Below are 15,159 nucleotides of genomic sequence, written 5' to 3'. Positions count from 1 at the left end.
ACTTCAGTCTTGGGTAGGATTGCAAACGCTGGCACAACTCAGTCACATTTGAAACAAGTAACATTATTATGTGGTTCATAAGAGCTCCGCCTGGGTCTTTAAGTCCAACCTCAGTAGCTTTGTGCATCATTGAGCCATACAATCAAACTGAACGTCAACATTTATGAACCATTGGACATGTTTCATCAGATAGTGGCTTTCTATTGTATTTAGTGTATACCAAAAACCAAGCCACTTGACTGAACGTGCCGAGTTAAATGAGAGTGAGCCGTTGAGGGAAAGGCTTTTGTGGTGAAAGGGATTCCTCCGCCTCTTCTCTTGTCTAGCCAGGAGAGTAATGACTGAATCCAGAGGGCTTTGCTGCAGCTCAATCCCAGGTTGTCAGGGGACTGCCTGGCTTGTGACACAGTTTCCATCTCATTACCTTGAGCTGTAACCTCCCATTGTCCACGGGTGTCTTTCGCAGGAGTTTGGCTCTCTGCTCACAAAATGACACATTTTCAGGTGTTTTACCTCACAGCTAAATTCATCCTAGATGCTTTTTGGATTTGGGAAAGGTCCTCATTGGAATGAGTTTATCACTCAGACACACTGGTTTATAGCTTCATGTTTAGCCTTTTGTCATTAGTACTGTAGTTGTGAATGGTAAAATATGTCAGATGATGTGTTCTGTCAGTTCAGTTTGGGAGGACATAGACACATTTATTTTCTAGTACATACAGTGTGTAGTAATAGCAGTGATTTGTAGCAGGCCAATTCCACGGTAACAGTGACGCTGAGACTCCGATTTTTCACTTTAAAATGTATGTCAAACAAAAAACAATGAAGAAATTGAAGAAAAGTGCAAATGCAAAGGTTGGTAAGAGAATGACTGCACTGTTCTTCAATGAAATGTGTTTTTGTAAAATGTTTAAAAGTCATTCTTGTGCATAGTGTTGTATGGTTTGTTTAACCTTGCAATCATTGGTTTTTGTTTGACATACATTTTAAAATAAAACATCTGAGTTAACTATGTTACTGTGGAATTGGCCAATGACCGCCCTGGATCCGGATTTGTTGGTTCCCTCCCTTTTGGTTTTTCTCTCTTTCCCTCAGCAGATGAGTGGGTAAGACCCTGGCAGCAGCATGTCCTGTGTCCTCATACTACTAATGGTGTGGTGAGTCCCTGGTCCTTGGAAAGGGAGAGACCACATGGCAACGTCACTAACATGACCCGCTCTTCCCATTCCTCCTCTATGCCCACAGCCTCGGGAGAAAGGGAGGATGCGGTTCCACAGACTCCAGAATGTACAGATAGCTCTGGACTTCTTAAAGAGGCGGCAGGTAAGGACCAATCACACGTGCCGGAATGGTAGAACTTAAAATATGTAAGCTAATTTTCTGTTAACCAATTCATCATGTAAAGCTATTCAAATAAAGCATACTGTATGTCCAGGGAGATAAAGATTGACTTCGAAATTGGACGTCTATCAATGTCCTGAGGATGTCGGAAAATGCCTTATCAACCAGCCACTAGGGGCAACAGTGAGCACTATTACAGTCAAGGAGACGAGTGCCTTATGGACGGGGTTGGGCGTAATCCCATGATGATGTTCAAACCCAGTGTGGGAGGGGACACTATTTTATCTCTATCCCAAACCTTAACCCTTTCCTTAACCATTCAGAATGAGTGACTTAACTTAATGTTTTATCCCTATCCCAAACCTTAATCCTTACCTTAACCATTCAGAATGAGTGACTAAACTTAATGTTTAAACCCTATCCCAAACCTTAACCCTTACCTTAACCATTCAGAATGAGTGACTAAACTTAATGTTTTATCCCTATCCCAAACCTTAACCCTTACCTTAACCATTCAGAATGAGTGACTAAACTTAATGTTTTATCCCTATCCCAAACCTTAATCCTTACCTTAACCATTCAGAATGAGTGACTAAACGTAATGTTTTATCCCTACCCATACCTTAACCCTTACCTTAACCATTCAGAATGAGTGACTAAACTTAATGTTTCAACCCTATCCCAAACCTTAATCCTTACCTTAACCATTCAGAATGAGTGACTAAACTTCATGTTTTATCCCTATCCCAAACCTTAACCCTTACCTTAACCATTCAGAATGAGTGACTAAACTTAATGTTTTATCCCTATCCCAAACCTTAACCCTTACCTTAACCATTCAGAATGAGTGACTAAACTTAATGTTTAAACCCTATCCCAAACCTTAACCCTTACCTTAACCATTCAGAATGAGTGACTAAACTTAATGTTTAAACCCTATCCCAACTTCAAAATGTGACACTTGCAGAAACGTGGATAAACATCTAATTCTGCAGTGAGACTGAGAATTTGTTGGAACTGTATGTCCACATCAAAACGGTAACACTGCTGATACACGACACGGACAGCCAACTTCATTACCTCATAATGGATTCAATACCTCCCTCATCATGACTCACAATAGAGGGCATACGGAAACCATCTCCCAACGGTGATTACATCTCTGTTTGCCCCTCCCCCACATCCACCACAGTCAGGAAGTGATCGGGATGGAGAACAGTGTGCAGTGGTCAGCTACGGCCTGCCAGACATCACGTCATTGAGAGAAACCCAAGACCTGAGACAAAGGATTCATAGATCGTTCAGTTATGCCATTGTTTTAATGACACACCAAGCCCCAGTCACACTTCATACATATTCATAAACAAAAATTGACAATGACAACCATGCCATTGTTCTGTCCTGCTGTGGATGTACAGCTAGAATGTATCATAATAAGGGTAGAGGTGCCATCAACATTGCAATGAACTGTGGAAAGGGATGTCTTTGTTTCCAGTTTGACTACTGCTGAACAACGGAATAAGAATAATTCAGTGCATAATTAAATAAAGTTGTGTTTATTTCTGCTTATGACAGGGATTGTCATGCATATCAATGAAAGGCAGTGTTTTAAACATCATGGCCTATTCCAGCACAGTAGCAGTTTCAGACAATCATCTACAATACAAACACTTTGCGTAGGGAATGATGAATGTATGGGAACAATATTAAACTGCATTAGTTTATTAGAATGAAAACATGACATCACATTGTGTACTAGTACATAAACCACCACACTATAGAGCCCCATTGTGGTGTATAGGTATTGACTCAAGGCCACAGAATAATACCTAGGATTTATTGGCACCGCTTCAGTTGCTATTTGTATTTATTAAGGATCCATGCCAAGGCAGCAGCTCTTCTTCCTGGGGCCCAGCAACATTAAGGCAGTTACATACAATTGACATTATTACATGACATTACATTACATAACACTTTACCAATACATTTAGTGTGTTCCCTCAGGCCACTATCCCATACAATACATCATCCATGTGTACGTGTGTGTAGAGTGCGTCTCTTATCATGTGTATGTGTGTCTGTACCTGTGTGTGTGTCTCTTCACAGTCCCCGTTGTTCCATAAGGTGCATTTTATCAGTTGTTTTTTTATCTGATTCTACTGCTTGCGTCAGTTACCTGATGTGGAATAGAGTTCCATGTAGTTATGGCTCTGTGTTGTATTGTGGAATAGAGTTACATGTAGTCATGGCTCTATCTAGTATTGTGGAATAGAGTTCCATGTAGTCATGGCTCTATCTAGTATTGTGGAATAGAGTTCCATGTAGTCATGGCTCTATCTAGTATTGTGGAATAGAGTTCCATGTAGTCATGGCTCTATCTAGTATTGTGGAATAGAGTTCCATGTAGTCATGGCTCTATCTAGTATTGTGGAATAGAGTTCCATGTAGTCATGGCTCTATCTAGTATTGTGGAATAGAGTTACATGTAGTCATGGCTCTATCTAGTATTGTGGAATAGAGTTCCATGTAGTCATGGCTATATCTAGTATTGTGGAATAGAGTTCCATGTAGTCATGGCTCTATCTAGTATTGTGGAATAGAGTTCCATGTAGTCATGGCTCTATCTAGTATTGTGGAATAGAGTTCCATGTAGTCATGGCTCTATCTAGTATTGTGGAATAGAGTTCCATGTAGTCATGGCTCTATCTAGTATTGTGGAATAGAGTTCCATGTAGTCATGGCTCTATCTAGTATTGTGGAATAGAGTTCCATGTAGTCATGGCTCTATCTAGTATTGTGGAATAGAGTTCCATGTAGTCATGGCTCTATCTAGTATTGTGGAATAGAGTTCCATGTAGTCATGGCTCTATCTAGTATTGTGGAATAGAGTTCCATGTAGTCATGGCTCTATCTAGTATTGTGGAATAGAGTTCCATGTAGTCATGGCTCTATGTTGTATTGTGGAATAGAGTTCCATGTAGTCATGGCTCTATCTAGTATTGTGGAATAGAGTTCCATGTAGTCATGGCTCTATCTAGTATTGTGGAATAGAGTTCCATGTAGTCATGGCTCTATCTAGTATTGTGGAATAGAGTTCCATGTAGTCATGGCTCTATCTAGTATTGTGGAATAGAGTTCCATGTAGTCATGGCTCTATCTAGTATTGTGGAATAGAGTTCCATGTAGTCATGGCTCTATCTAGTATTGTGGAATAGAGTTCCATGTAGTCATGGCTCTATCTAGTATTGTGGAATAGAGTTCCATGTAGTCATGGCTCTATCTAGTATTGTGGAATAGAGTTCCATGTAGTCATGGCTCTATCTAGTATTGTGGAATAGAGTTCCATGTAGTCATGGCTCTATGTTGTATTGTGGAATAGAGTTCCATGTAGTCATGGCTCTATCTAGTATTGTGGAATAGAGTTCCATGTAGTCATGGCTCTATCTAGTATTGTGGAATAGAGTTCCATGTAGTCATGGCTCTATCTAGTATTGTGGAATAGAGTTCCATGTAGTCATGGCTCTATCTAGTATTGTGGAATAGAGTTCCATGTAGTCATGGCTCTATCTAGTATTGTGGAATAGAGTTCCATGTAGTCATGGCTCTATCTAGTATTGTGGAATAGAGTTCCATGTAGTCATGGCTCTATCTAGTATTGTGGAATAGAGTTCCATGTAGTCATGGCTCTATCTAGTATTGTGGAATAGAGTTCCATGTAGTCATGGCTCTATCTAGTATTGTGGAATAGAGTTCCATGTAGTCATGGCTCTATCTAGTATTGTGGAATAGAGTTCCATGTAGTCATGGCTCTATCTAGTATTGTGGAATAGAGTTCCATGTAGTCATGGCTCTATGTTGTATTGTGCGCCTCCCATAGTCTGATCTGGACTTTGGGATTGTGAAGAGACCTCTGGTGGCATGTCTTGTGGGGTATGTATGGGTGTCTGAGCTGTGTGCTAGTAGTTTAAACAGACAGCCTGTGCATTCAGCATGTCATCACTTCTTCCAAATACAAGTATTGATGAAGTCAATCTGTCCTCTACTTTGAGCCATGAGGGATTGACATGCATGTCATTAATGTTAGCTCTCTGTGTACATTTCAGGGCCAGCCGTGCTGCCCTGTTCTGGTCCCGTTGTAATTTTCCTAAGTTCCTCTTTGTAGCACCTGACCACACGACTGAACAGTAGTCCAAGTGCGGCTAAACTAGGGCCTGTAGGACCTGCCTTGTTGATAGTGCTGTTGAGAAGGTAGAACAGCGTTTTATTATGGACAGACTTCTCCTGATCTTAGTGTTTTGACCATGACAGTTTACACTCCAGGGTTACTTTCAGCAGTTTAGTCACCTCAACTTGATCAATTTTCACATGATTTATTACAAGGTTTATTTGAGGTTTAGGGTTTAGTAAATGATTTGTCCCAAATACAATGCTTTTAGTTTTTGAAATAGTTAGTGCTAACTTATTCCTTGCCACCCATTCTAAAACTAACTGCAGCTCTTTATTAATTGTTGCAGAGATTTCCCTGTAGTAGCTGACGTGTATAGTGTTGAGTCATCAGAGGGTGGTAGCATAAGTCACAGGCCTGGGCAATTCCAGTCCTCGGGGGCCTGATTGGTGTCCCATTTTCCCCCCATCCTTAGTAAACACAGCTGATTTAAACTAATTGCATTTTTAACTGAAGATCATGATTAGTTGATTATTGGAGTCGGGTGTGTTAGCTGGGGCTTGGTCAAAACTGTGACACCAATCAGGTCCCCGAGGACTGGAGTTGCCCAGGCAACTAGCAGATGGAGAGAATCTGTTTTGGGGATTTCCAAGAGGAAAGACATTACCCTCAGAATATTTATGCATCTTTTTTTAATGAGGATTATAAATGATCTGTTACAGTGAGTACGACACTAATACTGATGAACAAATTCAAATTCTCACTCATGTGTATTTGTACACTGTGTATTACCAGTTGAAGACATACAGTATTATTGGGTTTTGGAAATAGAGACATCTCCATCTGTTTTTCAGAGACGTTAACTTTAGCGTGCTAAGAATTAAGGTGCTTTGCAAAACGATATAATACATTTGTTATACTGTAGAAGTTTATGTAGATTTGGAATGCGTCACTTGTGTGTATCATGCTTATTACACAGCTGTTTATAACTGTTGTCCTCAGGTCAAGCTGGTTAACATCAGGAATGATGACATCACAGACGGGAATCCCAAATTGACGCTGGGATTGATATGGACCATAATTCTGCACTTTCAGGTCAGATTCATGCTATGTATTTCATTCTCTGGCTGTGTGAATCACTGTACTAGTATCCTTTCTCCATTTCTGTTATTATTATTTCTGGATGTGAATATTCCAGTGTTTTGTTATTGTTCATTTGGCTGATGATTAGGAGGACATGTCATGTATAGAGCTATGGTTATTGTTTCAACCAAAGTAAGATACTTGTCATTTAAGGGGTTCTGGATTGAGGTAGTATGTCCCTTAAATCGACAGTAAATTGTAGTATATTGAGGCCAGTGTGATTGAAAAGCTAGCGTGTTGCTTAAGCTCGCTACAGCACTGAATGACTTGGGATTAGCTTGCATAACACTGTGACATTTGGTGCAGGTTGAACAATCTAAACTGTCAGTTTCTCTTTTTCTAGCTGTTGTTTCCCTCTTTGGCCACAAGATGTCAAAACAGTCATAACAAAGTGTCCTGCCAGTGGTTATTGTAATGTAGGCCTATATCTATGTCTGTTTGTCTGCTGGCTCATACATGCCCCAGTTATTATGGCTGTGAAAAGTGGCAGAATAAGAATGATCACTTACTCTGCACATATTTTATTGATGACTGGAGATTGAAATGTGTCGATATTCATGGTAGTATAACGTGTCATTTCCTGAGAGAGATGGTCTCTTTCAAGTTCTGCACTTACAAGTGGAAAAGCTCCCCAAGTGAAGTCACCTGCTGACAATGACAGGTGGACTTGAAAATGGTGCAGCAATGGTGTGATTAGTAATCTTGCTGGACACTTGAAGACTTAATGGTTATCTGAGCTGAAATGGTGAAATGGTCGTTTACTGTTTATGCTTCCGTGGAGGGAGATGTTTGACATTACAATGTGAACAGCATGTCCCTCCCTCCAGTATGCTGTGTTGTGTGATGATGAGCGTGGGAAAATAGATTGTTTGCATTAGAGGAAGTGTCACTTCCTTCAGCCTGGCTATCGCTTAAAGTTCATCCATTTTCAGTGTCCTTCCAGTGTTTTCACAGTGTTTTCACAGACCCCACACCCTGAGAGCATTTGTGCCCATGTCTGTCTAGTACCACACAGACTGTCTTGCTGCAGCTGTACATTCACATGGGAACAATTGATGCATTTTTAGTCATTTAGCAGACACTCTTATCCAGAGCAACTAGGGTTACGTGCATTGCTCAAGGGCACATTGACAGATTTTTCACCTAGTCAGCTCAGCGATTCAAACTAGCAACCAACATACACACACGCCTGCACACTAAGGGGTAGATGGTATCATCAGTAGCAGCACTAGGTGGATCGAGTGTTGCATTTCTGAGGCCTAGTGAAGGACACACTGCTAATTCTCTCTCTCTCTCTCTCTCTCTCTCTCTCTCTCTCTCTCTCTCTCTCTCTCTCTCTCTCTCTCTCTCTCTGTCTGTCTTGCTCTCTCTGTCTCTCTCTCGCTCTCTCTCTGTCTCACTGTCTCTGTTTCTCTCTCTCTCTCTCTCTCTCTTTGTCTTGCTCTCTCTCTCCCTGTCTCTCTCTCTGTCTCTCTCTCTGTGTCTCTCTCCCTCTCTCTCTCTGTGTCTCTCTCCCTGTCTCTCTCTCTGTCTCTCTCTATGTCTCTCGCTGTCTCTCTCTGTGTCTCTCTCTGTCTCTCTCTCTCTGTCTCTCTCTGTGTCTCTCTCTCTGTGTCTCTCTCTGTGTCTCTCTCTGTCTCTCTCTCTGTCTCTCTCTGTGTCTCTCCCTGTGTCTCTCTCTGTGTCTCTCTGTCTGTCTCTGTCTCTGTGTCTCTCTCTGTGTCTCTCTCTGTGTCTCTCTCTCTGTCTCTGTCTCTGTGTCTCTCTCTGTGTCTCTCTCTCTGTGTCTCTCTCTCTGTCTCTGTGTCTCTCTCTGTGTCTATCTCTGTGTCTCTCTCTCTGTCTCTGTCTCTGTGTCTCTCTCTGTGTCTCTCTCTGTCTCTCTCTCTGTCTCTGTCTCTGTGTCTCTCTCTGTGTCTCTCTCTGTCTCTCTCTCTGTCTCTCTCAGGCCCCTGCTATGGATTATTAATATATCTGGCACAGTCAGCCTGCAGGCTGTTCTCCACTAGGTTACAGTATGGGAAAGGAATGTTAGCAGCAGCCTTATGACTCCCTAACTTAGAACCACACCATGGTAGAAAGACAAGAAAAAGCATGCACTTACTGTACAGTAAGCCTTTCATCTGCATTAGTTCATTCACTCCACTACATATGTATTTGGACAGTGAAGCTAAAACTCCAGCACGTAACTCAAATGTCACCTTATATTTGAGGACCAATTTGTAAGTCGCTCTGGATAAGAGCGTCTGCTAAATGACTTAAATGTAAATGTTATTTTCATACGTATATCTTTTACCATTTACAAATAATGCACTTTGTATATATAGTCCCCCATTTGAAGGTGTCAAATGGGGGGACAAATTCACTTATAGTGTATCAAAGGTTTAGCATTTGGTCCCATATTCCTAGCACGCAATGACTACATCAAGCTTGTGACTCTACAAACTTGTTGGATGCATTTGCAGTTTGTTTTTGTTGTGTTACAGATTATTTTGCGCCCAATATAAATGAATGGTAAATCATGTATTGTGTCATTTTGGAGTCACTTGTATTGTAAATAAGAATAGAATATGTTTCTGAGATGCACAAAGATCATGCCCCCAAAATATGCTAACATCTCACCATTACCAATAACAGGGGAGGCTAGCATTTTTTGGGGGGGGGGGTATGATATTTATGCCTCTGTAACTTTCTCACTCATCATGAGTTACAAAACCGATTAACTCGCCTGCTAATATTGTTTGACTTGCTAAGTCTAGGGGTCTTAGGCCTAGTTAACTGGTCTGTTACCTGATTTGATGTGTGCATAAATGTGAGAAGTAAGCCTATGCAACCCGATGTTGAATATAAATTCACCCAGGAGACAGCCACTTTACCTTAGGGACAGCTCGTTCTTGACCTCTTGGTCGCCCAGTCAAAGGGGAATATTATTTGTTCAGATGGTGACAAAACATAAATATGTACGAAAAGGAAAAATACGAAAACCATGGCCAAACTAAAGACTCATAACCATATGAAAGGCCTCATAGCCACCAAAGAAAACCAGTAGCTTCACGGCTTTTCCAGCTGGGACTCTCACTGACTTTCACCTTGATTGGCTGCACCTGATCTGCTTATCAACCAGGCTCAGCACTTGGACAAGGTTTCTGCTGCCCCCTGGAGGATGGAGTGTGGAAGTGGTAGTGAGATGTCTAAACTACCTACCCTATTCCCTAACATTATCCACTCTTCATTCATGATTATCCGTAGTCATGGTAACCCACATTAATGTAGAAGTGTTCAGAAAAATATTATATTCTTATTTACAATAAAAGTGACTCCAAAATGACACAATGCACTATTTACCATTAATTTCTATTGGGCACAACGTAATCAGAAACACAACCAAAACCCAAAGAAAAGGTGACATTATGTCTCATATATAACGTTTGATTTCATATCCAAAATGCTGGAGTATACAGCCAACGTTTTAGCTTCACTGTCCAATTAAATACATAGGGGAGTGTATTTTTACGTAAGTGTACAATACCAATTCAACAGACAGAGAGCAGTGTTGTAGTGTCTAGTTGCATGCCTCAACATTTATCCTGTCTCTCCTTTGTTGCCTAGACACCCCAGCCTCCATGAGGTCTGGTAAAAACAAAAAGAGATGGAATATTTTGAAAGTCAATCGTTTGAAGTTCTTGTTGCAGAAGGACAAATATGGCAAAAATGAAATAATTTTCTAATGCTTGGAATCATAAAACATGCTGACGGGTAGCTAGGGGGATGTGTGTCTACACCTGCCCCTGTCACTCTTACGCTTGCCGCTGGGCATTTGTACTAGCAAGTGATTGTGGACCTGTAGATTCTTGATTTTTCAGGGTTGCATGTCAGTTGGAGAACTTGTTGATCAGTTCTGTATGGGGTTAAACCCTAGCTGGCAGAAAAGCAGTGTGACACAGTGATGGACCCTGTTTTGATGCTACTTGACTCTATCAGAAAGGTTTTGGAAGGAGCAAGTTGCCGTTACCTATAGTAGGATGATCCAACCATTCGGTCATGATCATCCAATGGCGTGTGTTAATTCTCTGATATATTTCCTTTTAAGAATGTCATATGTCATTCATACATCACTTGCTATGGTATGATAAGAAGTGAAGCAATAGACTGTCGCTATTGAAGTTATACAAAAGCATTCCAGACTGTTTAGTTGAGAATTGCTTTACAAAGGCAGTCCCTAGGTGTGTTTACATAATGTATACATTGAAGTCCCTGCTGTGTTCCCTACAGTTGGAAGCATATTGCATATCCACCCCTGGGACAAGGAATTGAAAGCATTGTCTTCCACTCAGTCAGTCTCATGTGGAAATCAATAGCTGCAGTGAGACCTGAATACACTGCAGAGACGATGAAGTGAGTATTCAGGTCTCACTTCCTTGTCTCGGCAGTGTATTCAGGTCTCACTTCCTTGTCTCGGCAGTGTATTCAGGTCTCACTTCCTTGTCTAGGCAGTGTATTCAGGTCTCACTTCCTTGTCTCGGCAGTGTATTCAGGTCTCACTTCCTTGTCTCGGCAGTGTATTCAGGTCTCACTTCCTTGTCTCGGCAGTGTAGTCAGGTCTCACTTCCTTGTCTCGGCAGTGTATTCAGGTCTCACTTCCTTGTCTCGGCAGTGTATTCAGGTCTCACTTCCTTGTCTCGGCAGTGTATTCAGGTCTCACTTCCTTGTCTCGGCAGTGTATTCAGGTCTCACTTCATCGTCTCGGCAGTGTATTCAGGTCTCACTTCCTTGTCTCGGCAGTGTATTCAGGTCTCACTTCCTTGTCTCGGCAGTGTATTCAGGTCTCACTTCCTCGTCTCGGCAGTGTATTCAGGTCTCACTTCCTTGTCTCGGCAGTGTATTCAGGTCTCACTTCCTTGTCTCGGCAGTGTATTCAGGTCTCACTTCCTTGTCTCGGCAGTGTATTCAGGTCTCACTTCCTTGTCTCGGCAGTGTATTCAGGTCTCACTTCCTTGTCTCGGCAGTGTATTCAGGTCTCACTTCCTTGTCTCGGCAGTGTATTCAGGTCTCACTTCCTTGTCTCGGCAGTGTATTCAGGTCTCACTTCATTGTCTCGGCAGTGTATTCAGGTCTCACTTCCTTGTCTCGGCAGTGTATTCAGGTCTCACTTCCTTGTCTCGGCAGTGTATTCAGGTCTCACTTCATCGTCTCGGCAGTGTATTCAGGTCTCACTTCCTTGTCTCGGCAGTGTATTCAGGTCTCACTTCCTTGTCTCGGCAGTGTATTCAGGTCTCACTTCCTTGTCTCGGCAGTGTATTCAGGTCTCACTTCCTTGTCTCGGCAGTGTATTCAGGTCTCACTTCCTTGTCTCGGCAGTGTATTCAGGTCTCACTTCCTTGTCTCGGCAGTGTATTCAGGTCTCACTTCCTTGTCTCGGCAGTGTATTCAGGTCTCACTTCCTTGTCTCGGCAGTGTATTCAGGTCTCACTTCCTTGTCTCGGCAGTGTATTCAAGTCTCACTTCCTTGTCTCGGCAGTGTATTCAGGTCTCACTTCCTTGTCTCGGCAGTGTATTCAGGTCTCACTTCCTTGTCTCGGCAGTGTATTCAAGTCTCACTTCCTTGTCTCGGCAGTGTATTCAGGTCTCACTTCCTTGTCTCGGCACTGTATTCAGGTCTCACTTCCTTGTCTCGGCAGTGTATTCAGGTCTCACTTCCTTGTCTCGGCAGTGTATTCAGGTCTCACTTCCTTGTCTCGGCAGTGTATTCAGGTCTCACTTCATTGTCTCGGCAGTGTATTCAGGTCTCACTTCATTGTCTCGGCAGTGTATTCAGGTCTCACTTCCTTGTCTCGGCAGTGTATTCAGGTCTCAATTCTTTGTCTCGGCAGTGTATTCAGGTCTCACTGCACCGTCTCAGCAGTGAAGATGCAGTGAGACATGAATACACTGCTGAAACGATGCAGTAGGACATGAATACACTGCAAAGACGATGAAATGAGACCCGAATACACTGCTGAAATGATGCAGTAAGACCTGAATATACTACCGTGGCGATGTAGTGAGGCCTAAATACATTGCCCTGACGATGCAGTGATACCTGAATACACTGCCGTGACGATGCAGTGAGACCTGAATACACTGCCGTGACGATGCAGTGAGACCTGAATACACTGCCGTGACGATGCAGTGAGACCTGAATACACTGCCGTGACGATGCAGTGATACCTGAATACACTGCCGTGACGATGCAGTGAGACCTGAATACACTGCCGTGACGATGCAGTGAGACCTGAATACACTGCCCTGACGATGCAGTGATACCTGAATATACTGCCGAATATATGAGACCTGAATATGCTGACGATGCATCATCATATTGTTACTCTTTGGTCTCTACAGTGTCATCTGACTGACAGTCAAGGTCTCCAAGAGTTACGAAAATAAATCTCACTGACAGAAACCAATCTATGGAGGCTTTGGACTTGTTTCACCAGGGGACATATTGCATGTGATAGGATGGAGTCTGTCATAATGTACTGAACACATCTCTCTCTCTTCCTTCCTTCCATCCTTCCACCCGTCTCTAGAGATCAAAGACAGCCATGTGATAGGATGGAGTCTGTCATAATGTACTGAACACATCTCTCTCTCTTCCTTCCTTCCATCCTTCCACCCGTCTCTAGAGATCAAAGACAGCCATGTGATAGGATGGAGTCTGTCATAATGTACTGAACACCTCTCTCTCTCTTTCTTCCTTCCTTCCATCCTTCCATCCGTCTCTAGAGATCAAAGACAGCCATGTGATAGGATGGAGTCTGTCATAATGTACTGAACACATCTCTCTCTCTTCCTTCCTTCCATCCTTCCACCCGTCTCTAGAGATCAAAGACAGCCATGTGATAGGATGGAGTCTGTCATAATGTACTGAACACATCTCTCTCTCTTCCTTCCTTCCATCCTTCCACCCTTCTCTAGAGATCAAAGACAGCCATGTGATAGGATGGAGTCTGTCATAATGTACTGAACACATCTCTCTCTCTTCCTTCCTTCCATCCTTCCACCCGTCTCTAGAGATCAAAGACAGCCATGTGATAGGATGGAGTCTGTCATAATGTACTGAACACATCTCTCTCTCTTCCTTCCTTCCATCCTTCCACCCGTCTCTAGAGATCAAAGACAGCCATGTGATAGGATGGAGTCTGTCATAATGTACTGAACACATCTCTCTCTCTTCCGTGCTTCCATCCTTCAACCCTTCTCTAGAGATCAAAGACAGCCATGTGATAGGATGGAGTCTGCCATAATGTACTGAACACATCTCTCTCTCTTCCATCCTTCCATCCTTCCACCCTTCTCTAGAGATCAAAGACAGCCATGTGATAGGATGGAGTCTGTCATAATGTACTGAACACATCTCTCTCTCTTCCTTCCTTCCATCCTTCCATCCGTCTCTAGAGATCAAAGACAGCCATGTGATAGGATGGAGTCTGTCATAATGTACTGAACACATCTCTCTCTCTTCCTTCCTTCCATCCTTCCACCCGTCTCTAGAGATCAAAGACAGCCATGTGATAGGATGGAGTCTGTCATAATGTACTGAACACATCTCTCTCTCTTCCTTCCTTCCATCCTTCCATCCTTCTCTAGAGATCAAAGACAGCCATGTGATAGGATGGAGTCTGTCATAATGTACTGAACACATCTCTCTCTCTCTCTTCCTTCCTTCCATCCTTCCACCCTTCTCTAGAGATCAAAGACAGCCATTTGCTGGAAGCACCAGCATCCTGTTAGATGGGTGAATAAAAAGGATGAAATGATAGAGTAGGATGACATTGCAAAACAAACATCTGAGATGAGTCAGTGAAATATATGTCTGTATTTTAAGACTTTATTCAATGCTGGAAGACTGTAATTCTATTTTCCACATTGGTTTGCACGGAATGAGAAATGACAGTATGCCAAAACTCAGATATTATTTAAACACCACAGGAATTTATATACTGAACAAAAATATAAGCGCAACATGCAACAATTTAAAAGATTTTACTGAGTTACAGTTCATATAAGGAAATCAGTCAATTGAAATAAATTAATTAGGCCCTAATCTATGGATTTCACATGACTGGGAATACAGATATGCATCTGTTGGTCACAGATACCTTAAACAAAATGGGCCTCACTATGGGCATCAGGATCTGGTCACGGTATTTATGTCCATTCAAATTGCCATCGATAAAATGCAATTGTGTTCGTTATCTGTAGCTTATGCCTGCCCATACCATAAGCCCACCACCACCATGGGGTACTCTGTTCACAACGTTGACATTAGCAAACCACTTGCCCACACAACGCCATACATGTGGTCTGTGGTTGCTTATTGTAGAGAAATTAACATTCAATTCTCTGAAAACAGCTCTGGTGGACATTCTTTCAGTCTGCATACCAACTGCACGCTCCCTTTAATCTGTCACATTTTGTTGTGTGAAAATACTGCACTTTTTATAGTGGCCTTTTTTTGTCCCCAGCAC

At 42.3% G+C, this 15,159-nt stretch overlaps 1 protein-coding gene across 5 annotated transcripts in view; it reads left to right on the top strand.

The window, feature by feature from the left end:
* The window catches only part of dst (dystonin), a 212,990-nt gene that overhangs the window by 80,065 nt on the left and 117,766 nt on the right, over positions 1-15,159 (top strand). For all 5 annotated transcript variants that reach the window (XM_052477885.1, XM_052477887.1, XM_052477888.1 and 2 more), the window contains 2 exons: positions 1,246-1,323; positions 6,509-6,601. In XM_052477885.1, coding sequence (XP_052333845.1) covers positions 1,246-1,323; positions 6,509-6,601 — 171 coding nt within the window. The remainder of the gene's footprint in view (positions 1-1,245; positions 1,324-6,508; positions 6,602-15,159) is intronic.

The sequence above is a fragment of the Oncorhynchus keta genome, chromosome 24, assembly GCF_023373465.1.
Source record: "Oncorhynchus keta strain PuntledgeMale-10-30-2019 chromosome 24, Oket_V2, whole genome shotgun sequence".
Classification (NCBI taxonomy): Eukaryota; Metazoa; Chordata; class Actinopteri; order Salmoniformes; family Salmonidae; genus Oncorhynchus; species Oncorhynchus keta.
This window is presented reverse-complemented; position numbering and strand designations above follow the sequence as displayed.